Source organism: Pelobates fuscus, chromosome 12, assembly GCF_036172605.1.
Source record: "Pelobates fuscus isolate aPelFus1 chromosome 12, aPelFus1.pri, whole genome shotgun sequence".
Lineage (NCBI taxonomy): Eukaryota > Metazoa > Chordata > Amphibia > Anura > Pelobatidae > Pelobates > Pelobates fuscus.
In genome coordinates this window covers 110,785,847-110,810,968 of record NC_086328.1, presented here as the reverse complement: position 1 = coordinate 110,810,968, position 25,122 = coordinate 110,785,847, and the positions used below count along the sequence as shown (strand labels likewise).

At 38.6% G+C, this 25,122-nt stretch overlaps 1 protein-coding gene across 3 annotated transcripts in view; it reads left to right on the top strand.

Annotated features, from left to right (window-relative positions):
- Positions 1-25,122, top strand: part of USH1C (USH1 protein network component harmonin) — a 105,707-nt gene that overhangs the window by 63,365 nt on the left and 17,220 nt on the right. The window contains exons 15-20 of one of the 3 annotated variants that reach the window (XM_063437921.1): positions 2,020-2,069; positions 4,954-5,106; positions 5,656-5,766; positions 7,219-7,671; positions 19,121-19,174; positions 22,268-22,384. The exons of the other annotated variants lie outside the window; for them this stretch is intronic. Of the exons in view, the coding sequence (XP_063293991.1) occupies positions 2,020-2,069; positions 4,954-5,106; positions 5,656-5,766; positions 7,219-7,671; positions 19,121-19,174; positions 22,268-22,384 (938 nt within the window). The remainder of the gene's footprint in view (positions 1-2,019; positions 2,070-4,953; positions 5,107-5,655; positions 5,767-7,218; positions 7,672-19,120; positions 19,175-22,267; positions 22,385-25,122) is intronic. 3 annotated transcript variants of the gene reach the window in all.

The window sequence follows — 25,122 nt, the reverse complement described above, 5'->3', positions numbered from 1 at the left end:
TTTCTTCTAGTGCAGTATGGAGGGGCAAAAATATCTTACTCCCACCACACACCCCCAGAAGGTCGGGATATTGTGAACCCTATATTTTTACCACTAGTTTTCATTTTGTATTTTATTATAGTGCAACATTTTCAGGGTTATTCACTAAAGTCAGAATGGCAAAACCATCCAGCTGTGTACGTGGCCATTTGGACTGCAGTATTTAACAATGTCCAGATTTCACAACCCAGCCTCCAAATTAGTCTGAATTAGGTCCAGATTTGAAACATTTGCGTCTGGATTTCAACTGTCCGGTGATGTTTGGTTTAGTGGAAATCTGTACCTAATGCTTCGAATACAGGATAGGATTTTAAAAATTACTAACTATTTGCTCACTTGCACTGGTAGTAGTCAGCGGGCAAATAGTTTAAAACCCTTGGCGTTACATGACAATTAAATGCCGAGTGGACGTAGTGCCAGCCTCCATCCATTGGTAGTGGGTAGGGACTGTAATTATAATATTATAATTTTACTATTTAAGTGGTGGGACCTATCTGCCATTGCCCTCCACCAGGTTGCTCGGGGTCCTCAATTTCCTAGCCACCTGCCATTAATATAAATTAAACCAGCACCCTGATAATAGTGAGGAGGGTATTAAACTAATATCTGTACAATATCTAAATACTATTATCTGTAAAATAAAATAATTGTACTTACCATCACAAGTCTTCTTTATTGTAAATCCATCTTTTCTTCAGTCCCCAAAAATGCCAAACTAAAATCCATAACATGTGACCCAACTATTAATAATAAAAAAGCACAATTATCAAAAAAAGAAAATGTAAAAAAAATCTAACTGTGTTGCAATAAAAATGAATCCATCTGTGCTCTGCAAGGGCTTTACGCAGAATGAGCAGCAGGTGGGGACAAAAGGGAGGATAAAAACCTGCCTTATACTAATATGGGAGTCTTATTGACCCCCAAAAGCGTTATTTATTTATTTATTTGCATTTTAACGTGGCAGCTGGCCACCACATGGTTAACCTTCACACTACTAAGGGGTTAGTTAACTACGCTCGCTGACTACTAGCACTTTGTAAATATTTTGAATCCTGTACGTTACTTTATATAGGGTTCAAATGCGAAAATAACAAATTTTATTTCGGACACTGAATGCATCTGGGTGATTGGTGCAGATTCGCTTGGACCGACCAAATTTTAACTGGATTTGGCTATAGTAAATTTGAAAATTGCTATTCTTGTTGCAATTCAACTATTCAGACAAAATCCAGTGTTTAATGAATAACCCAGATAGTGTTTGTAGTCTGTTTTTGATGCTTTGAAGAGTTGTATCTTGGAAACACTAGAAAGGATGACTTTTATGAGATAAGAACCACATTTCTGACTTGGTAATAAATCTAGGTCAGAGGGTCTGATATAAATTGAAAGCCACACTGTGTGTGAAATTATTGCTTCTGTTGGTATGAAATGTTCTTAACATATTTATTCATTGTGCTGTAATACAGAAATGTGAACTTTTCCAATGTTTATTTTTTGAGTATTTAAGATTTCAGAGGCACTTATATCCTCTTGGGAACTAAGGTAAAACGTTGTCTTCCAATATGCCACCCATTTTTTATAAAACGGAAGAGGCAGTTCCCAGCATCCCAGCCAATCACGTGACTTTTCACTGGATAGCCCAAGATGTCCTCTTTACAATACAGCAGGGATTGATAGAGTAGCTCAAAAGAATAAAAGGAGATGCATGTCAACGAAATGTCCAGTACAGAGGACACAAGTTAATGGGCTTTGACTCATGAGGAAATAACTGTTTTTCATACATTCGCATGAAACTGAAACTTCCCTTTTATAAATTGAATGTAGGGGGTGATATTTAATGTGCATCATCGTGAACACCTAAAAAAATATTACCTCAAATCTTTATTTTTTTTAAAAACTAAATTTCTGTAACTGAAGGCCTTATGAGAAGATAAAAAAATAATAAAACAACTTAACCTGTGCTTCATTCTCTGACAATAGCTTTTGGCTGGTTTTATCGATACGATGGAAAATTCCCCACTCTTAGAAAGGTACGGCGTGGTATTTGTGTGTGTTGTTTTCTATCTGCGTGCTCTACAGCTGTTCGTTCCAGTTTTAACGTGCGAGTCATGCATTCTAAACCTCGACACGGGCAAGAACCAAAAAAAACTCCCGTTATGTTCAGTCTGTTGCAGTAGGAGTTAGAGTGCGTTTACCTGGAAAGTTAATTTGTCACCTAAATAGCACTTGTGACAGGAGTGAAGATGAAATGGAAATCAATGGAGCACACTGAATCTATTCTTCCATCAAGAAGCAAAAAAGTGGTTTTGATCCACAGTTTGAGAAAGGTGTTTGCGACCGAAATGTTTTCCTGTTTCTTTGGTCCTTGATGGAATAAAATATTATTTTTTACAGCAGAACAGTGTGCGTGCTACCAATAGTATTATGGCCCCAGCAAAGTCCCCGTAGTGCAGGTACCTGTAGTGTTGGTGATTTACCTTTGTGCCGAACATACCTTATATATAGTAATGTAGACAAGAACCGATTTTAATGTAATCTACCTCCAGGTATTATCATAAAACCACTACAACAGATGCTTATTTCCAGCCTTGGTGTGCCATGGGTTGGCCCGAGTATGGTTAAATATCATTTAAACCGCCATCCAAGCACTCTGTGAGGTCATCAGTTTGACCTCTTAATCAGATCAGTTAAAGGGATGCTACAAAGTCCAGACACCTAAAGCAGTTTAGCTGCTGAAATACTTTGTGTGTGAAGAACGTGTGCTCTTTTTTCATTTTACAAAAAGTGCAGGTGTCAATAAAAATTGGCACTTTTATTAATTGACCTTGCTACTCCATCCTGGTTGTGCAAAGCAATAAGACAATTGTGGACCAGTTATCTGCAAAACCTTTGTAGTATATAAAATTAAAAAACTAGCCCAAATCCTGCCACAGCAGCAAATGTCGAAACTGTCTGTTATGTATTTGCGATCTCTGCGTTCATTAAAACACGGTGGCGATTGTGTGTATTACTACAGTAACCCTCTTGCTCCTGCGCATTTTTTTTATTTTCACCACCCTCTTAGATGTCAATCAGATAACTTGTCCTGTTACTTCTCAGTTTGTTTAGCTCAGTGGAGCTAAACTCAAGAGTCAACAATGCCCAGTGCACCTGCCTTGCAAAGACTTCTCATTGAACTGCTCTTGGAAGTATGTGATTGGACAGCCATAAAATGTCTGGCAGGGCTAGAAAGGGAGGGTTTGCAAAGGCAGCAGACAAGAGTCCATGTATTAATTGGGAGTATCTACTATATAGGGATTTTTATTTTGGGGGGTGGGAGGGGGAAGGGGTAGTGAAGTGTCCCTTTAATCTCCAGTAGAGCACTTAATATGTATCTGGGCCACGTAGAACACATTACATATTTGATACAAACCCATACAATTATGTCATTTTTTTCGTAATTAAGATTAACTTAACGTTCATCCAAAACCCTGTTTTTGATTTACTACTGGGATGATTTATAAAATAGTTGTCAAAAGTGGTGCAACAAATGGTGGCCCACAATGGAAAAAAAACAACAGAATATTCATTCTGACTCCATTTTTTCTGTGTTGACTGGTTTTGTATTGAAATCTTTTAATGGCATTTTTTTTCTTAAATGTCCCCAGGACCTTAATATTACAAATGTCAAGCAGAGTGGTCTACATGCATGTGGCATGTTCTTCTGTGTGCAAAGATGTGATCTTTCTTCTTTTTTACTGTAGAGATTATGCTGTTGATATTTTGATAAATGTGTCTTTATAATATTATGATCCCTGGATGATAAACACATCATCCTACTGTACCACAAATAAACGATTTTCCCATAAATTGGATTTGTGAAAGATTGTAAGTATTTAATGGAAACTGCTTTCCCCCTGGGAAGTCCCCAAAATGTAGTTGCTGACCACATAAGTCATGACTCATTTTGCTCTAATAAAATTTGCAAATCCAGTTTTTTCACAATTCCCTTTATAGTGAATGCACTTTTTATTTTGTGAATACAGCCCATAATAAAATGATGTGCACATTGTATTAAAGCTACAAGCAATTGTACAGACAAGAAAAAGTTGTTTTGTCATATCCTCCCTTATGTCTGCGACAAAACTATAGAGCCTTTTGTTACAGTAGCGAATGATTGATTGGCGTAGAGCCCCATCATATGCTGAAGTGGAAAATTATTAACTTGATTATATGGGCCTCGATTTACTATTGTGGTATAATCTTTTCAAATTATGTTATTTAAAATATTAAAATATCAAGATGAAATCAGATTATTTTGTTTTAATCTATCAAAAATATCAAACTATTACAAAGTTAAAATATTTTTATAGTATTGAATCATTTGAAAAGTTTGTCCAAAAATATATCAGGAATAGTGGAACCATCTAAAAGCTTTACAAAAAGGAATTACTTTAAGGGGCAACCATTCAACTCCCATGTAACTGGCACAAATCTCAACCTCCCCACTACATTTGGCACCAACTGTGAGGGAATAGACCATAGCGATCATAGATCTTCACAAGATCTCTAGGATTTAGAGCCAAAAATAAACGGGGTCTCGTAATCATAAGTATAGAAAGCCTGTTAATTCACCACAATTAAGATGGCAGATTGTTTTAATATTTAGAACACATAAAAATGCATGAGTATTATATTTATTATGGATTTGGTTTACACTGTTGTGTTTTTTTTTTTTTTAGTACTTTTTTGTTTTTGTGTGTACTTTGCTATAATTCCGATACTTTATTATGTTCAAATAATGTTGTTGTTTTTTTTTTTTTATATTTGCTATGTTGGAATGTTGCTTTGGTTTATATATTGTTTTAAACTCTAAAATCTATATTATTTGGCCATTTTTTTTTTTTTAAACATCGATAAAAAAAAAATACTTAGAAAGGGAAAGAGAAAAAGAAATCTAAAATGGAAAGCCTCTTTGAACAAAAGAAGAGTAAGAAAGAGGTTGAATTTGAAAAGAAACTTGCAAAAGAAAAAGAAGAGATGCATGAAAAAGAAAAACAACTAAAGATAAATCGGCTGGTCCAAGAGGTACTTCTGTCTTTCTTTATTGTCTCTTTCAAAGCTGTGTGGTGGAAACCCTGTGCCATGATACACTACGGAGGAAGTGAAGAAACTCCAAAATGATTACTGCTGGCCAAATTCTAACCTGTCGACACTTACCATAAACCTCAGACACAACAAATGAATTCTAGCTATTTGATGCTAACCTGCTAACTCTACCTTCCAAAGCTTTTTCCCCCTTATACTTTATTACTGGCTCACTAACGCTAGGTGTCCAAACCCTAACCTACCAAGACTTGCCCTAAAATCCTACTACAAGCCTGTCAAACCGAAACCTTTCTGTACTTTATAAACCATAACCTGTTTAAACTGTAATTTTGTTTTTTACATTCATTTTTCATAGGTTATTGAGTCATTCCTAAAACCCCAAAACATTGGTTTGATGATGTCTGTAACCCATTAACTCTAGTTTAGTTTTCCTGGAATTCTACCGACTTTACTGTATTACTGTAATGATTGATGCACCATATATTTAATATTGCCACTGACATTTACTTCATTAATGACCTGACCAAGGTTTCAGAGACAGAACGAGAAGACCTTGAAGAGTCAGAAAAGGTTCAGCATTGGGTTGAAAGACTCTGCCAGACACGGTTAGAGCAGATCTCAGAGAATGATACTCTCGAGGTAACTGTGTTATCTTTCAGGCGAACATTTTCTGAGTGGTTGGATGCAGTTATTGTTTTAGGAAATCTATCACAGATTGTTTCCATCCAAGTTTCAACTGAAGGTGTTTTGTTGAAAATATTATCCCAACAAATTAGTATTCTGATCACATAGTAAACTGTGATGCTTTCTAAGCCCTCCACAGTATATTTCTATCTAATATTACTATACAATGATTATGTCGTTGAGAGAAGAATGCCTTCTGGTATGTAACGTGCATCTGTCACACAATGACGAACATTGTATTTAATTCAGCAATTGACATCAACACACACTGAGAAGTGAATTTAAATTGATACAAAATAATTTGTAAAATTAAGAACAAAAGAGCAGAATTGGAAAAATTATACAACATTCACAGTTTGGGAATACATTTAGCCTTCTGGTTTTCAGTTTGTTTTAGTAAATTAATACTAAAAAGAAATTATAAGATACTTATATGTACTGTAATCTACCATTGAGTTCAATATTTGAAATACCAAAAAGGATTATTTATGACTGTGACAGATTGCCTTTTACCATTTAGAGATTATTAGTATTGTACATTGTATATTATTGAATATTATTTTCTTAAGATTTACTAACTTTTATTTATTACTGTTGTGAAACCTGTTCTGAGGGACGCTGTGACATTAATATACTGTGTTACTGTGTACTATGTATTGGCTGAGGCTGATCGAGTATAACCCTGCATTCACAGTAGCTATGTTGTGACCTATATGTGCTTTATATGCAGATAATGTGCAGTTACTCGTTTAATTCCATAATTATTTATTTAACTCTCTGTAAACATGACATAACTGCCTTGGCCTGTGCTAGCTCTTTAAACATCTAAAGCACTGTTCGTGGTGCTGCAATCGACGCAAACAAATACTTATTTTTCGTATTTTGCGAAGTGCTTACTAGTGCATTTTGAAGGACTCGCACATCAATTACTGCAGTGCTTTGAGTTTCAATGGTTATGTAATTCCAAGAACACTGCTTGTTACAGTCCAGTGATGACAGCAGTCAAGATAAAATGAAACTTAAACAAAAATGTGCCAGCTGAGATAGATAACACACAGCTAATAATATATTACTGCTTTTTAATAATGGCAGGCCGGTAGCATAGAATTGAAAGTCCGCCCAATAATAGAACTCACTTTGGTGATTCTAAAGCTACAAACATGTTTCACTTTAGTAATTTATGACAAGTGTAATTAAAGTGCTATTAAATGAAATGTACCTTTCTAAATTGCTTTATATCTCTAGCATGGAGTTTGTGCAGTATTTTTTTTTTTGGTGTTTCTCTGGTTTGGTGTGTCTCTGTTTTTTTTCTGATACTTAAGAGCACATCCTTTCACCTATTACAAAACTTCTCAGCAACTCTTACTGACAGTTCTTGAAGTTGATTTATGATGTTGTTTGACATAGGTGGCAAGCGGACATCCGCCTGTCCCTTCTCCTCCTCCAGCTGCACCTATCGTCACTTCAGTGAGGAGGTTTGTTGGTGGCTTGCAGCTTCACACTACGGACTTAGATGAAATCAATCTAGAAGAAACAAATCGGCCAACTAAAAGGATGGCTCCTCCTCCTCCATCTCCTCGCATGTTGTCTTCTTCATCTACAGGCCACCAGTCACCTTCTCCCAACATAACCTTAATGAGGAGAAGTGCTCCACCAGCTCCTTCAAGGCCATCAAGATCTTCACCTATACAGCCAACATGGATGCATTTACCATCTCCACCATCCCCATCGCCTGCCCCTACTCAGTCTGCGATTACTGCTCGTCCACCACTTCCATTCTCAGACGAATTAAGAAATTATAGGGGAAGATCAGCTATGAGATCTTCAAACCCAGAACCTACATATCCTCCAAGCCCAAAGGTATGATCTACACCTGTATCAGTTGGGATTTTAGATTGTTTGGCTTGGTTTGAAAACCATTTAGATGATGTGTATTTACCATTGATATATTTCAGTTTGATATGATTCAAAGTTTCCTTTCACATTCACAATTCAGTTTGGAAACAAAATCTGCTTTACCCCTTAAGGACACAGGACATGTGTGACATGTCATGATTCCCTTTTATTCCAGAAGTTTGGTCCTTAAGGGGTTAAGGTTTGATACACAAAAGAAGTCAACAATTATGTCAATTGCATCTAAATAAAAGGTTTGGGGAACTAGTGACATGGGGTAGGAGTGTCCTTTCTGAGTTCCATTAGTGATGGAAAGAGTAATTGGTTAATATGAAATCTATTTGTCTTACGGGTTTTTCATTTGTAGAACTTGTCACATTAGTACTGTAAAAAATGAACAATTCTTTCCAATTTTTATTATTTGCATTATAAGGCTGTTGTAATGTTACAGTGCTAGCATGCTATGCTACCCCTCACCCCAAATTATGTTACAAAAATGTCAAGCAGTTTGCTGAAAACCAAGAATTCTTCAGACAATAATTTCACAGGACTCACACTTGTCATATCCTCTACTGCAATGTCAATTCCATCCATATTTAACAGCACGGATTAGCTGAAGTCAGCCAATTAATACCACCCAAATTTGGACAAAATTGACAATACTAATGCAGAAGTGAGGGATCCTCAGTTTGTTTCAAAGCATTCGAAAATGGTTTGACGAAGAACCAAGGAACAGCACCAATAGCCTTCTAGCACCTTAGAGTGCCTCTTTATCAGTCAAATGTAATATAATCTGACTGTTACGTTGAAAACTACTAAAGAAACATCACAGAAATCAGGTTTTGATGAAAATTTCTCAGACAATTACAAATTTCAGACCAAAATAGCTGATTTTAAGATTGTGTTCCCCTTTCATTTCAGCTATTTTGGTCTGTTGCCATTCTCCACAATTCTCTCATGTCAACTCTCTGTAATGGTCAGCCAGATGGTTGGTAATTTTACAGATCATACATTTTTATAATTTCACCTTTACTAAATAGATCATAAGTAATCAAATAAACAAATTAGAAATAAGCAATGCCGTTGCTTCAATCCATGTAATATGGCTCCATAGTAGATTGTACCCTGTGAGCTCTTTTTTTTTATATAATGTACTTTTTCAGTCAGGTGGTCAATTACCGCAACCTCAACTAGTGCATAATTCATTAACCTCTTCAAAACCCCTTTCGCGGCACAGAGATTAAACTGCTGTGTCATCCATCTCACATTTAAACAAGTACAGTGATGGATGCACTGAAATTCTCTTCAGTGAATTAGTAAATCAAATGCCATGAATCTTCTGAAAGCTAAATGTTAATTGCCAGCAAAATAACTTTATACTGGACATTTATTTTATTAAGGGTCTTTTACAATCACACACGGGAATTACATTCGGAATTAGTTTGGAATTCTACAAAAGGAAAAAAAAAAATTTTTTATTTTTTTTTTTAGCCATAGTTGTGTGTGTATTTATGACCGACTAAATTCAGTTTTAAAGATTGATTGCTTTAATAATCAGCAGGAATGTAAAAGAATCGATTTTCCTGAAAGTATCTTTCATATTCGAAGATTAGATCCTATTTCTTTGACCTTTAGAGCAACGCTGGTCAAAGATGAACCAACTTACAATTCCCACAATGCTTTGCATTCCTAGAAGGACACTTTAGACGGTCTTTAAATAGTTCTCATTAGATGGACGCGTGATATGTTCAGGGCACTAGGACCTTGAAACAGTGCTTCCTGCAGGGTCTACCCTCAGTGGGTTAGCCTTAAAAGATAGTCAGGCAGCCAGGACACCCCCTCCCACCAGTGTCCCGATTCTCAGGACACCAGAGTTGGGAGGTATGTGGTCATTTTTGTACCCTACTGAGCAGTCATGTTGAGTTTGACTCTACTGTTATCTGACCAACTGCTGTTTAACCTAGTGATAAAGTGAACAATAATTGAATGGATGGCACTTAGTATATCTATTATTGTATATCAATATATAAACATAAAATATCTGCAACCTTAGAAGTGCTAAGACTCTAAAAGAACACTAAAACATACATTGTACAGCGCTACGGAATCTGATAGCGCTATATAAATAATAAAATAATAACACATAAATAAGGTTCGCTGTGCACCTTATTTATGTATACTGCTCAACCTAACTTGCTGCTGCTGTAGTTTCTCATAGAGCAATCACCACAGCAGACAAGTTAGGTTGAGCAGCAGTTGGCCAGATAACAATGAAATCGGACCCAACCTGGCCGCTAATGCAGGTTAAAAAAAAAAAATATGCTTTTATCAAAAAACTCAATATTCACAATAAAAAAAAAAATATTTAATTTCATTAAATGTAATGAACTTTAAAAAACAAGAATTGAACATTTGAAGACCACTGCCCTTTAAGGCCTAGTTTTGGGTTAAAATCCCTCTCTCTAACCGTTCAGACTACAGCTATGCAGGACTACATTGCCTATCATGCTCAATGTCAAACCCATTATAGCTACAGTGGTTAATCCTCAAAGAAATATGCTATTTCTTTAGAATTTTGGGGTAAAGCGTCTAAGCCACATTTTAGAACATTCTTCGAAATTAGAATAATTTCAGTGTTCTTTGTAAAACACTTTTCCTAAATATATGCAACTACTCCCCACAGCTTTGCAGAGTGCTACATCCATTCTCATTTAATTAAAAGGGTCTAGTGAATAAATGAATTGAGTAAATTAAAATAAAAAAGGCCCAGCTGAGCATGATGATAAATGATGTTCACACATATCTGCAGTACCAAGATTATCCATGGGTGGTGTCTATCCTCCACTGATTATTAGAAATCTTGCTTTATTCATAGTGACAGCTCAGCTATAATGTATTCACTTTGTTACTGTACAGTGCATACGGTGTTGGTTACACCAGTAGCCATTTGCGTTCTATAAATTGACACCTGTTCTGTAGGGAGCAGCTGTTCTGTAGTTTGTTAAAGGCATTGCTTAGTTTCGTTACATGTGAAAATAGAATGTGCCCATGCGTTTATAGAAATTTCATTGCCATATAGGAAATATGTGCCGGTTACTATGCTATCTCGGCTCTATGAGCCTTAATGCTGTATTTTGTGGTCATTGTACTGGGTTTGTTTTGTTTTTCACTTAGTTGGGCAGTATGAACTGTGGATATAGAAAGGAAGATTGTAAATAATAATAATTACATTATCAACATTTTTAATTAGGAGCATTTCTCACTAGTTACCATTAGTGATGTCCCGAACGGTTCGCAGGCGAATAGTTCTGACAAACATAGCTTGTTCGCGTTCGCCACGGATGGCGAACATATGCAATGTTCGGTCCGCCCCCTATTCGTCATCATTGAGTAAACTTTGACCCTGTACCTAACAGTTAGCAGACACATTCCAGCCAGTCAGCAGCAGACCCTCCCTCTCAGACCCTCCCACCTCCTAGACAGCATACAATTTAGATTAATTCTGAAGCTGCATTCATTTTTATTTTTTTTCTGTTTCTGTTTATTATACATTATCCTCCATAGCCAGTAACCTGTGTTTATTATACATTATCCCCCATAGCCAGTAACCTGTGTTTATTATACATTATCCTCCATAGCCAGTAACCTGTGTTTATTATACATACCCCCCCCATAGCCAGTAACCTGTGTTTATTATACATTATCCCTCCCATAGCCAGTAACTTGTGTTTATTATACATTATCCCCCCATAGCCAGTAACCTGTGTTAATTATACATTATCCCTCCCATAGCCAGTAACCTGTGTTTATTATACATTATCCTCCCCATAGCCAGTAACCTGTGTTTATTATACATTATCCTCCATAGCCAGTAACCTGTGTTTATTATACATTATCCTCCCATAGCCAGTAACCTGTGTTTATTATACATTATCCCTCCCATAGCCAGTAACTTGTGTTTATTATACATTATCCCCCCATAGCCAGTAACCTGTGTTAATTCTACATTATCCCTCCCATAGCAAGTAACCTGTGTTTATTATACATTATCCTCCCCATAGCCAGTAACCTGTGTTTATTATACATTATCCTCCCATAGCCAGTAACCTGTGTTTATTATACATTATCCTCCCATAGCCAGTAACCTGTGTTTATTATACATTATCCTCCATAGCCAGTAACCTGTGTTTATTATACATTATCCCCATAGCCAGTAACCTGTGTTTATTTACATACCCCCTCCCATAGCCAGTAACCTGTGTTTATTATACATTATCCCTCCCATAGCCAGTAACTTGTGTTTATTATACATTATCCCCCCCATAGCCAGTAACCTGTGTTTATTATACATAATCCTCCCATAGCCAGTAACCTGTGTTTATTATACATTATCCCCCCCATAGCCAGTAACCTGTGCTTATTATACATTATCTCCCCCATAGCCAGTAACCTGTGTTTATTATACATTATCCCCCCACAACCAGTAACCTGTGTTTATTATACATTATCCCCCCATAGCCAGTAACCTGTGTTTATAATACATTATCCTCCCCATAGCCAGTAACCTGCGTTTATTATACATTATACCCCAATAGCCAGTAACCTGTGTTTATTATACATTATCCTCCATAGCCAGTAACCTGTGTTTATTATACATTATCCTCCCATAGCCAGTAACCTGTGTTTATTATACAGTATCCCTCCCATAGCCAGTAACTTGTGTTTATTATACATTATCCCCCCATAGCCAGTAACCTGTGTTAATTCTACATTATCCCTCCCATAGCAAGTAACCTGTGTTTATTATACATTATCCTCCCCATAGCCAGTAACCTGTGTTTATTATACATTATCCTCCCATAGCCAGTAACCTGTGTTTATTATACATTATCCTCCCATAGCCAGTAACCTGTGTTTATTATACATTATCCTCCATAGCCAGTAACCTGTGTTTATTATACATTATCCCCATAGCCAGTAAAATGTGTTTATTATACATTATCCCCCATAGCCAGTAACCTGTGTTTATTATACATTATCCTCCCATAGCCAGTAACCTGTGTTTATTATACATTATCCCCATAGCCAGTAACCTGTGTTTATTATACATACCCCCCCCATAGCCAGTAACCTGTGTTTATTATACATTATCCCCCCCATAGCCAGTAACCTGTGCTTATTATACATTATCTCCCCCATAGCCAGTAACCTGTGTTTATTATACATTATCCCCCCATAGCCAGTAACCTGTGTTTATAATACATTATCCTCCCCATAGCCAGTAACCTGCATTTATTATACATTATACCCCCCATAGCCAGTAACCTGTGTTTATTATACATTATCCTCCCATAGCCAGTAACCTGTGTTTATTATACATTATCCCTCCCATAGCCAGTAACCTGTGTTTATTATACATTATCCCTCCCATAGCCAGTAACCTGTGTTTATTATACATTATCCCTCCCATAGCCAGTAACCTGTGTTTATTATACATTATCCCCCCATAGCCAGTAACCTGTGTTTATTATACATTATCCCCCATAGCCAGTAACCTGTGTTTATTATACATTATCCCCCATAGTCATTTATCGTTGGACCTAGGCAGCATGATGTCTTAGGCCGGCTCAGAGAGTGAGTGAGTGAGTGAATAATATAATATATATATATTCAGATACATATTAGTAATATATGTAAATCGGGTTCATGCAAAGAGGGTGAAAAGGTATTAAAGAAAAACACCCTTATTGCATGAAATTTACAAAGCCAAACTTTTAAAAGCTTTCCTCATTTCTTTCTCGGGATGAGGAATATATCGGTTGTAGACTGAGGATTTCCATCTGCCCAATCTTTTAATAATATGCACTGGAGTGTCAGTGTTGAAGGAGACCGAAGCTGCCCCTATTCTAACTGAAAGACCCGAGACATGGATACAACCCAATCTTAGGAGTAGCGTTCTGATGTAGAAGATGAATTTAGCCGTAGTCAGATGGATTCAGTGAGAGTAGTGGTGAAATGTGTGTGGCATGACTGAGTGTGGGTAAGTAAGAGTCAAGTATTTTAACTGGGCACTAGTTCTAGGTGGGATAAAGTGGTATAGCGGATGGATGAGTAGTTTGGTTCGTTTTAGAGGTTGTAGAGAAAGTATATAGTGATCATGATTTTTAGCGATATCCAATATTTTAAAGGTGGTCTCAAACAAACATAAAATGCTATATAAAATTTGTGGGAATATCGAATAGTCGTGTACAGTAAATCAGAGAGGGTTCAGAAGATCGACCCATCGATCGGTAACCTGGATGAAGTAGCGGGTCTATCTGTTTTATTAAATACGCGGTAATATGCTTTTAATGGGATAGGACGTTAGGAAAGGTGTGTGATTGGGATAAGTGGTTGTGGCTGTATTTACCTTATCCTGGGACCGACCTGGCTCCTAAGCTTGAGCCGCGTGTGGCTGGATCACTCCTGCCTCCACACGAGCCGCATGCGGCTTGATCTCTTCTTCTGACTTAGCCGCGTGCACTGACCGCAGTGATCGGTCACGTGGCCCGCCTGGCACTAGGAGCACGGCTCGAGTCACGAGCTCGCTCTTAAAGGGGCAGTGGGAGCCAAAAGTTGATTCAGGCTCCCATTGGCCCCCGTCATTCCAGCACCCCCACACACGAACGTTTTGGGGGCATAGGCATGACGTGGGCCAATCAAATGTTAAATGATATTTAAACTTCCCTAGGCCTATCCACTTTGTCCTATCGTGGTTTCTGTGTCAGTACCCTTTAGTGCGTTTCTTGATCTATTTTGTTTATTTTGGTATTGACCATGGCTTTGTTTTTGACTCTGAATTTATATTTAACCCTTTTCTGTCTTGTTTGCCCGTGTGACTGATTACCATCTACCTGACCGCTATTAAGCATGTCGGGTCGGTCAGGTAGGAGCAACATTGCTGGGTCATCCCCTTCTGGGGTGAAATTCGCTTGTTGATAGCTACTTAAAGTGAGATATTGAGGGAGCTCACATGAAGTGCGTCTGTCCTCCATGACAGCTAGGCCCGCCCCCCGGAAGCTGCATTCTTAGTGAGAGGATGGACAGTGTAGCTGCTGCTGATTTAATAGGGAAATCGATAGCTAGGCTAGTGTATTCAGTGTCCACTACAGTCCTGAAGGACTCATCTGATCTCTGCTGTAAGGACAGCACCCCAAAAAGCCCTTTTAGGGCTAGAACATCAGTCTGCTTTTTTTTTTTTTTGTGTAATCTAATTGCAGTTGCCTGCCTGCCAGCGTGTGTGTCAGGCTCACAGCGTATACTGTGCCCACTTGCCCAGTGCCACCACTCATCTGGTGTCACAATAGCTTGCATTTAAAAAAAACAAAAACTTTTTTGACTGTAATATAATATCAGTCAGTTTCCTTCACACTGTCACGTTCACATAGAGTTTGAAGGAGCTCAACTGCAGATTTCTGATTAATTAGATGTGAATGTGAGGAGTTGAGAAAATAAAGAGATGACTGTTCACCAGGAAGTTTAACTGATACTGTGTCTTTAATAATTTTGATTGAATAAACACAGGTACTGTATCTTTAAATGGTTCAAGTTGTTGAGTGGATTCTTAGATTAATTTATACAATTGAATTGAAGCAATAATATGAAGGAAGCAAAGTAGCTTTAACTTGCAGAGATTCGTTTTAACTTAAGTGATAGAAAACATCTGAAGAATAGAGGCCCACAATGTGAAGAATAGAGGCCCACAATGTGAAGAATAGAGGCCCACAATGTGAAGAATAGAGGCCCACAATGTGAAGAATAGAGGCCCATCAATGTGAAGAATAGAGGCCCATCAATGTGAAGAATAGAGGCCCATCAATGTGAAGAATAGAGGCCCATCAATGTGAAGAATAGAAGCCCATCAAGGTGAAGAATAGAGGCCCATCAATGTGAAGAATAGAGGCCCATCAATGTGAAGAATGGAGACCCACAATGTGAAGACTAGAGGCCGACCAATGTGAAGACTAGAGGCCGACCAATGTGAAGACTAGAGGCCGACCAATGTGAAGACTAGAGGCCGACCGATGTGAAGACTAGAGGCCGACCGATGTGAAGACTAGAGGCCGACCGATGTGAAGACTAGAGGCCGACCGATGTGAAGACTAGAGGCCGACCGATGTGAAGACTAGAGGCCGACCGATGTGAAGACTAGAGGCCGACCGATGTGAAGACTAGAGGCCGACCGATGTGAAGACTAGAGGCCGACCGATGTGAAGACTAGAGGCCGACCGATGTGAAGACTAGAGGCCGACCGATGTGAAGACTAGAGGCCGACCGATGTGAAGACTAGAGGCCGACCGATGTGAAGACTAGAGGCCGACCGATGTGAAGACTAGAGGCCGACCGATGTGAAGACTAGAGGCCGACCGATGTGAAGACTAGAGGCCGACCGATGTGAAGACTAGAGGCCGACCGATGTGAAGACTAGAGGCCGACCGATGTGAAGACTAGAGGCCGACCGATGTGAAGACTAGAGGCCGACCGATGTGAAGACTAGAGGCCGACCGATGTGAAGACTAGAGGCCGACCGATGTGAAGACTAGAGGCCGACCGATGTGAAGACTAGAGGCCGACCGATGTGAAGACTAGAGGCCGACCGATGTGAAGACTAGAGGCCGACCGATGTGAAGACTAGAGGCCGACCGATGTGAAGACTAGAGGCCGACCGATGTGAAGACTAGAGGCCGACCGATGTGAAGACTAGAGGCCGACCGATGTGAAGACTAGAGGCCGACCAATGTGAAGACTAGAGGCCGACCAATGTGAAGACTAGAGGCCGACCAATGTGAAGACTAGAGGCCGACCAATGTGAAGACTAGAGGCCGACCAATGTGAAGACTAGAGGCCGACCAATGTGAAGACTAGAGGCCGACCAATGTGAAGACTAGAGGCCGACCAATGTGAAGACTAGAGGCCGACCAATGTGAAGACTAGAGGCCGACCAATGTGAAGACTAGAGGCCGACCAATGTGAAGACTAGAGGCCGACCAATGTGAAGACTAGAGGCCGACCAATGTGAAGACTAGAGGCCGACCGATGTGAAGACTAGAGGCCGACCGATGTGAAGACTAGAGGCCGACCGATGTGAAGACTAGAGGCCGACCGATGTGAAGACTAGAGGCCGACCGATGTGAAGACTAGAGGCCGACCGATGTGAAGACTAGAGGCCGACCGATGTGAAGACTAGAGGCCGACCGATGTGAAGACTAGAGGCCGACCGATGTGAAGACTAGAGGCCGACCGATGTGAAGACTAGAGGCCGACCGATGTGAAGACTAGAGGCCGACCGATGTGAAGACTAGAGGCCGACCGATGTGAAGACTAGAGGCCGACCGATGTGAAGACTAGAGGCCGACCGATGTGAAGACTAGAGGCCGACCGATGTGAAGACTAGAGGCCGACCGATGTGAAGACTAGAGGCCGACCGATGTGAAGACTAGAGGCCGACCGATGTGAAGACTAGAGGCCCAAATATGTGAAAAACAGAAACCCACCATTCTAAGGATGAGAAGGCACAGAGTGGCTAATATAAACGGATGTGATAATGGGGGACGACTAGCTTTAAGAGTAAAGAAAGAATAGAAGGGGATCATCATATCAGAACAATGGAATTCTCCCTCTCCAAATTCTCTCTTCTTTGTAACTCTCTGTGCAATTGCATGAGTCACACTATCATGAAATATAATTACTAACACATTTTATATTTCATTTCGGCGAACATAAACCTCACTGAATTACCATACGGCTATAAATACATTGTGTTTCCCTTAACAATAATATCCTTCTGCCTTTAAATAATCAAGCGATCGCATATGGCACGGAATATTTATAAAGTCCATTTCTACAGGCTCTTGTTAACCGTAGTAATACAGAATGGAATCCGTCACATAGCTCCCAGTGTTTGCAGTGTAGAATTGTGCAGCTTATCACAACACATCGCTTGGCTCCAGTAATGAAACGGCTAATAAGCATCACGGAAAAAGACGGTGGAATGTAAGCAGACACAGGATGTATGCGTACGTGAAAGAAAGAAGAATTCTTATGTGATGATTTTATTTTTTTTTTGTGAGTCTGTAAAGATGGAGAAGTTCATCATAATTAATTCGAGGTTAACTATCGTGAAACGTGTAACGTGCGTAGCAATCCCTTTAGTAAATAAAACCTTGGCTATCCCCAGACACAAGAACTGGGATACATTTCACATTGTAACTTTGTAACCGGGATAAATGGCAAACTTAGATCAGTAACGTCCGAACTGTCAGGAATTCAATGTGAATTTAATTTTTTAGAACTAAAGAGACAAATTGGAAAAATCTCTATGAACATTGAATTTAAACCGAACTGCTAAATTTGAGCAGTAAGTGCGGATATGGAAAAATCCCAAGACTAGTTTATTGTCACAGCTGGGTATTATTTGCCTAGATTTAGCATTTTGGTTTATGTTCACTACATTTCAGTGTTTACTGAATAAACCGATTCCATTCTAGACAATTCACACTTTGGTGAATGAACCTTCCCATATATTTTAGTAGTTTCCAGAAAGCATTTGTTTGTAATGTAAACCGTTCATAAATTATTCTTTATAACTCACATTATGTAATTTGCATAGGAACAAATATATTCTCTTTAAAATGGGACGTGTGGTGAATGATGACGTTAATGTTTTCACTGCTGAATTCCTCACCAAATCTGCTTAGAGGGTATACCTTAGAACTTGTGTAATTTGATTTAATGCGTTAAATTCCATATTACTGCAATTGTACAACTACAATCCGTTGCTCTGTGTTTTGTCCAATAACAGTTGGACAAGTGAGCTATATTGGCTCTATGGGTTACATCTTCCAAGAACTTTTCCTTGGCTGAAGTTTTGGGTTATTACATTGTTAAGCCTAAATTCATCTGTTTTTTTTGTTTGTTTTGGATTGGTTATTTTATGCCAGTCTGTTCTGGCAAGGTAAGATAATATTGGTATATATTGTAGTAGAATCTGGGTGATTCAAAAATATCTTACCAGCCTTTAGATCAATGGAGCTTGGTCAACTGCACCCCACCAGACATACTCCGAGCTGTCCAGGTAGTGCTTAGAATGGTACGCAATCCATGTGAGCCACTATGTTCCCTGAGTGTTCTACATGCAGATGTTAAAATATCTATCCTACTCCATAACAACGTCATCAGCATCTCAATGTAGTTGTTATGGAGGCAGGAGTGCTGGAGCACCATCATATATCAGGAGTTAAATCAACAGCTCTGCTTTCTTATTAACATATGGTGTAGTTCTAGTTCCATCTCAGTCTAATTGTTATCAGCCGCTTCCTAGTGATAGTGAATTGTATACCACTTAAAATGCCAACCAATCAAAACTTTAATATAACAGGTTGTCAGAAACACTTCAAATGTCAGTAAGATGTCGTCCTCGAGCAATCCACTGGTAGGTCAATCTTATGCATGGGTTTTAGTGCTGGCATTAGGATGATTTTGCCAACTGCATGCTGTGTGTCATGGGCTGACAGTGTTGCATTGCATGAACGCGTTTATGACTCTAGTGGAGTGCAAGCAATGGAGGTGCAAGATGTTTTGTTTTATAAAATAATAAGTGTAGATTTTATTGACAGTTTATGGAAAGCATAGCGCTTTACAATATTATCAAAGGGTGATATTTAACAATAAATTAGGTTATTACAAAAACTTACAGGAACTATAGGTTGAAGAGGGCCCTGCTCAAATGAGCTTACAGTCTATAGGAGGTGGGGTGTAAAAGCCAACAGGACAGGAGGTAGCAATCAAACAAGGTTGAGTGAAGCAGAGCTGGAGGAGATAATATAGTGCTGCCCTTTAGGAGAGAGCAAGGGACAGGTACATGAGGTACTCTGGGAGGCCATAAGCTTTCCTAAAGAGATGGGTTTTAAGGCACTTCTTAAATGATTGAAGACTAGGGGAGAGCTTGATGGTCGTAGGCAGGCTATTCCAAAGGAAAGGAGCCACCCGTGAGAAGTACTGCAAGGGGCATACCTGTGGATCAGTGAAGAAATATAGGAGGGGATAGAATTGGTCAGTGCTTTATAGGTGTATATTAGTACCTTGAATTGACTGGCTGACAGAGGGGAGAGGTGTGAGAGAACCGACTGGAGAGGGAAATCAGTCTAGCTGCAGCATTCATTACAGACTGTATCGAGCAATATGACTTGTGGGAAGACCTATTAGGAGAGCGTTACAATAATCCATGCGAGAGATTACTAGAGCATGGACAAGCTCCTTACTAGCATCTTGCTTAAGAAAGGGGCGGACGCGGGCTATGTTTTTAAGGTGGAATCTACAGGATTTGGTAACAGACTGGATGTGAGGCTTAAATGTGAGGCCAGAATCAAGTATAACGCCAAGACAGCACGCTTGCAAGGATGGGCTGATGTGGGTACCACTTACTAAAAGGGGGATCATTACCAGGAGATTTTAGATGTAGATTAAATGCATGCATGTTTTCATATGGGGCAGATCTACTAAATATTCTTTTTTTGTGGGGGGGAGCAGTGAAGTGTCTTTTTAAGGTTATAGTAGAGAAAACTTGCACCCATTGTGTACTAAGAATATCTTATAACTGCTGTTTTCTGTAAAATAGCAAGTCGTTTTTGATAAGTTTTCATTTTTAAGCAGTTGAAGAATGAGTTCAAGATACCTCAAGAAGAAAGGGTGAGACAAATTGGCCTTTCAGAAAACTAGAATAACCTTGGTTCTCTCCCCCCTCTCTCCAACAAAGGCACAGGGTAAACTAATTACGGGTCAATGATGGAAGTCATCTGGTCACCAGACCAAGTCTGGAGGTCAAGAACACTATTTCATGCTCCCAACAAGTTAACATGACATGGCTTCAAAATGAAAAATATCTAGAAAATAATTAAATGTATAATATCAGCATCTCTTTCTCTGTGAAGTTAAATTACAATTGTGGAAGTTTCAGCCCATGGTTACTTACACATTTGAACATCCCTACATTTGTGCTATTTCACAAAGCACGATGGGGATCCTGTTTCAGAACTCGATCTAGCATATTCATTTCATATATTTGCTAGTTATAATCTACGTTTGTTGATGGCATCTATATCACAGTGTATACATAACATTTGTTAATGTTCCAAAAGACATGGCTCAGTGAATGACATGTCTTTGCTAAATTTGCTTAATTTTCAGTTAGAAAATGTCAAAACTGCCCAGCTTAACTTTTTTCTTAACTTGTCTATTTCGGCCTAAATTTTGCAAATCAATAGTCGTTTCTGATCTAGTTTGCATTGTAGTACAGTTGCACACGTTCCTTGGTTTTTAGGGAAACCATTTCTTTGTTCAGTGAGTACATTTCACATTCTTTATAGACAACCAGTAAATATTCTTGGGAATTAGTATAAACTCATTTAAAGTTCCATTATAAAAGAGAAGCCCCTGATCGAATCCATCCATAAATTAATACAAAGTGCAGTGTACATGGATGATTTTTCACATTGACTGTAACCGTAGCACTGGAGCAGAGATCATTCTTCCATTAACTCATATATACAATAAATATATTACATTTTATGTGACTGCTCAGAGAGATTTAAACCGCGCATATAGCACTATACCTCTCCTTGTTCATGTTAAAGGTCAGGGTATTTGCAAACTAAACATAAAAATGTTTTATTGAGATGATTTCATCTTGGGCGGTTTGCTAGCTATGAGAAACATCAGGATCAGACCAGAACAATCCTGTGCTGTCATTTTAGTTTACTTGTAATTTGTTTAATTAAACGGGAGGTATTTTGCTGGTAGATGCTGCATATATGAGTCGTAGAACCATGTGTTTGAGTTTTTAATTTCCTAAAATAAGGATGTATGCTGGGCCGCTAGATCAAGACTTGATGAGGCCCAGCAAAGCCAGAAATGATCACATAGGCCGTTACTGTATGTCCCATTCAGAGGGGGACCGGCTGCGACTTCCGTTCTTGGCTGCCCACATGGGTGGGATCAGTCTGATATGCAACATACACAGAGCTCTGAGAAATGCCCTAAAATGACCTTGGTCATCTTTTTATGCTGAGTTTTCCCTTCTGCACCCAGATGTTAAACATAGAGTGCATGTGGATTGTGGATTAATTAAGAATTGCATACATTGGTGAAAATGATATAATATCAAGCACATATCATGCCAAGGGAACTCTAGGATCTATTCATATTCTCACTCCTTTGACCAAACTGGAAAGGTATTAGTGACACAGTTACTTATTTTATAAACCTTGGTAATCATCCTACGATGATCACACCATGAGTACAAGCTGCTACTTAGGTTTGAGCTACATTTACAGTGGTGTGTTAACCAAAAGAGCTACCGGGTTATAAGTTTGTCAGCTTTACAAAATTAAGTTCGGTCATTATTGAACTTACCTTAGATGTAGTTAGCGGTTGCCCTGAATGCATGTCTGCCGTGATTTTGATTAAAGTGTGTTTTACAATATTTCTGACAATTTTGCTGTTATCTGCATTGTTCTCTTAAATCTAGCAGTTTGCACCCAGTCCTCCTACTCACCGGCGGCCGGTTGCACCAGTTTCTTCCAAACCGGTGATGCTGGCACCCGATTCTAACTTTATGCTTCGACCAGCAAAAGCAGACACGTTGGTGAGACGATTCTTCTGAATTTTGAGTGAAGAAAAGCCTGCTCCTATTATATGTTCTCGTGCGCATCAAGACATTAATGGCTAATCCTGGCACTGCAAATAACTGTGAACTACAGTTCACATGATGCTCAGCTATCTCACTGAATGCTACTTGCATATTCACAGGGTTACTCACTCACGTGACAATTGCAGGGAATTCAAATTTAAGGTAAACATATCTGAACTGGCAAAATTCTCCCAGTCATCCTTTCAGCCTCGGCAACTTTGGTCTTCAATTTGAAAATCACTTTGAATTCACTGCAATTATCACATTAGTTAATAAGTGGTGTCCAGATTAGTCATCGTCTCATGAGATTAACTATAAACTGTAAATGCTTTGTGAACTTTTTAAATCACAATTACTTTAATATACTCTCCAATGAGTGACAAGAAGTTAAAAATGTGAAGATTTGCTGCTATTTAGTTAGGAAAAAGTGAAGTAATAAAAAGATATAACGCTTATAGAAACCAAGCTATAACAGCTCGTGTGAATGTAAGAATTATGGGACATACATTATTATTTTTCAGGTGGTTATTCATTACATTCAGGGTGTTATTTTTTATTTTATTTTTTAATGTAGCAGTTTTGGCTCAAATTTAAAAATGTTCAACAATTCCCAGTTTAATGAATAAACATTTTCATTTTAGGCTGATCGATTAAAAAATCTGTGCGTCATGCCTTGTGGCGAATTGGTGTATAATGATGCTTTCAGCGATCCAGAGCAAAATATAAGCACAAAATAGGCAAATATAATGAGGCATCGTCGTAGAGTTACATAGTTACATAGCTGAAAAGAGACTTGCATGCATCAAGTTCAGCCTTCCTCAGATGTGTTTTTGCTGTTGACCCAAAAGAAGGCAAAAAACCCAGTCTGAAGCGCTTCCAATTTTGCAACAAACTAGGGGAAAAAAATCCTTATTGACCCCAAAATAGCAGTCAGATGTCTCCTTGGATCAAGCAGCTATTATCCCACTAATTAGAAATTATATCCCTGTATGTTATGTTTGTGCAAGTATTTATCCAATTGCAGTTTAAACATCTAGTCTTTCTGATAAATGCTAATAGCAAATCTCCTGCATTGTTCATGGAAATTGAGGACACTTTTATCCCTTTTAGCACAAGACCCATCATGCATGGGGTCATTGGTCATAAATGGGTTAGAAATGCTGTGCTAGTGCAAAGATTTTAAAAACAGCTATTCCCTTGTTTACCCGACACAATCTCCAATTTAGTGAATAACTCTAATAGCACAAATTGGTAAATAGCAACACGGGAAAGAAAATGTAAAAACAAAAAAAAAAACTTAAATTTTGTCTAATTTAGACTTTATCCTTAGATAGTTTAGGTCCGTTTGATCTCTGCAAATAGTGGCTTGAGCAAAAACAGGAAAAACATTGGGAATAATCTGATATGGAGATATAAAAACATTTGCAGAACCCGTCTGTCGCCCCGCTCTATGCTGATGTAAATAAATGTTCTGTGATCTAATAAACCCACACAGAGCGACGCACAAGAAATTTAATAAATAGTGAATTTAATAAAAAGAAAGAAGTTCGAGTATACTTAACTCTTTAGGACCAGCAGTGTCTACCAGATTGGATGGCAATGTATTGTGCAATGCTGGGTGTTTTTACAGAATAATTTTTGCATGACACAATGAGTAAACATTAAAAATCAACATACCACTCATGTTATCATATGTCGTGGTCTGCCCTTAAAATGTTTTTACGAACACTGAAATGCATGAATGCGGTACTTCTTGCATATTTTCCTTAACCCTTTAAGGACACATGGCATGTGTGACATGTCATGATTCCCTTTTATTCCAAAAGTTTGGTCCTTAAGGGGTTAAGAGTGTGTCAGTGTGTCAAAAGTAAAAGGCAGCAAAAAAAAGTATCTCTCTATATTACTGAACGACAGTCAATACATCTGGACCTCAGCCATAAAATAGAAAGTACTTGGGACCTTATGAAACTTGTCTGGCACGACAGCAATATTAAATGCAAGCTTTCCTATGATGAGTTAAAGTAGCTCTTTCATTATTCCAAATGCTTAGATACCTGTTTGGGATGGCTATTTTGACATGATTTGCTATCTCCATTAATTTACCCCAATTAATTTGAGGGATGTTAACATGTCCTGTCAGCTTCAGAAGGAAGAATAGGCATGGGGTGTTAGTGCATGGGTCAAATTTAGCCCATTCTCTTATTGTTAGACTGAGTCATTCATAGGGTATTGGGCCCCTGGAGGCAGAAATGTATATTGGCATCCCCCTTCACCCTGCAGTGTAGTTTTGTCTTTTATTATTCACACACACTCACATTTATATGCACACATTCACACACACTCTTATTCATGTAACCACACATATATTTACATTCCGACACTCACACACATTATTTTTATTTATTTAGACTTTTAACCCTGGTGTCCAGAGGTTTGCTGTTGGGATCAGTTTGTGTACGGATTGCTTCCTGGAGCTCTGTATACGGACACTTAGGTTGGGGTGATGTTGCATCCCAGCTCTCAGCATTAGTAGTGCTGCCCTCTGTATGTAGAACTCATATGCTGTTGGAGAAACATTGATGTGCCTTTGGGATTTCTCTTTGATAAATATATTTCCTTCCTGCATTTCATGAATTCTACATTCCACAGAGCAGCATATTCTATGTACTGCTGATCGCTATGTACAAGTGAAA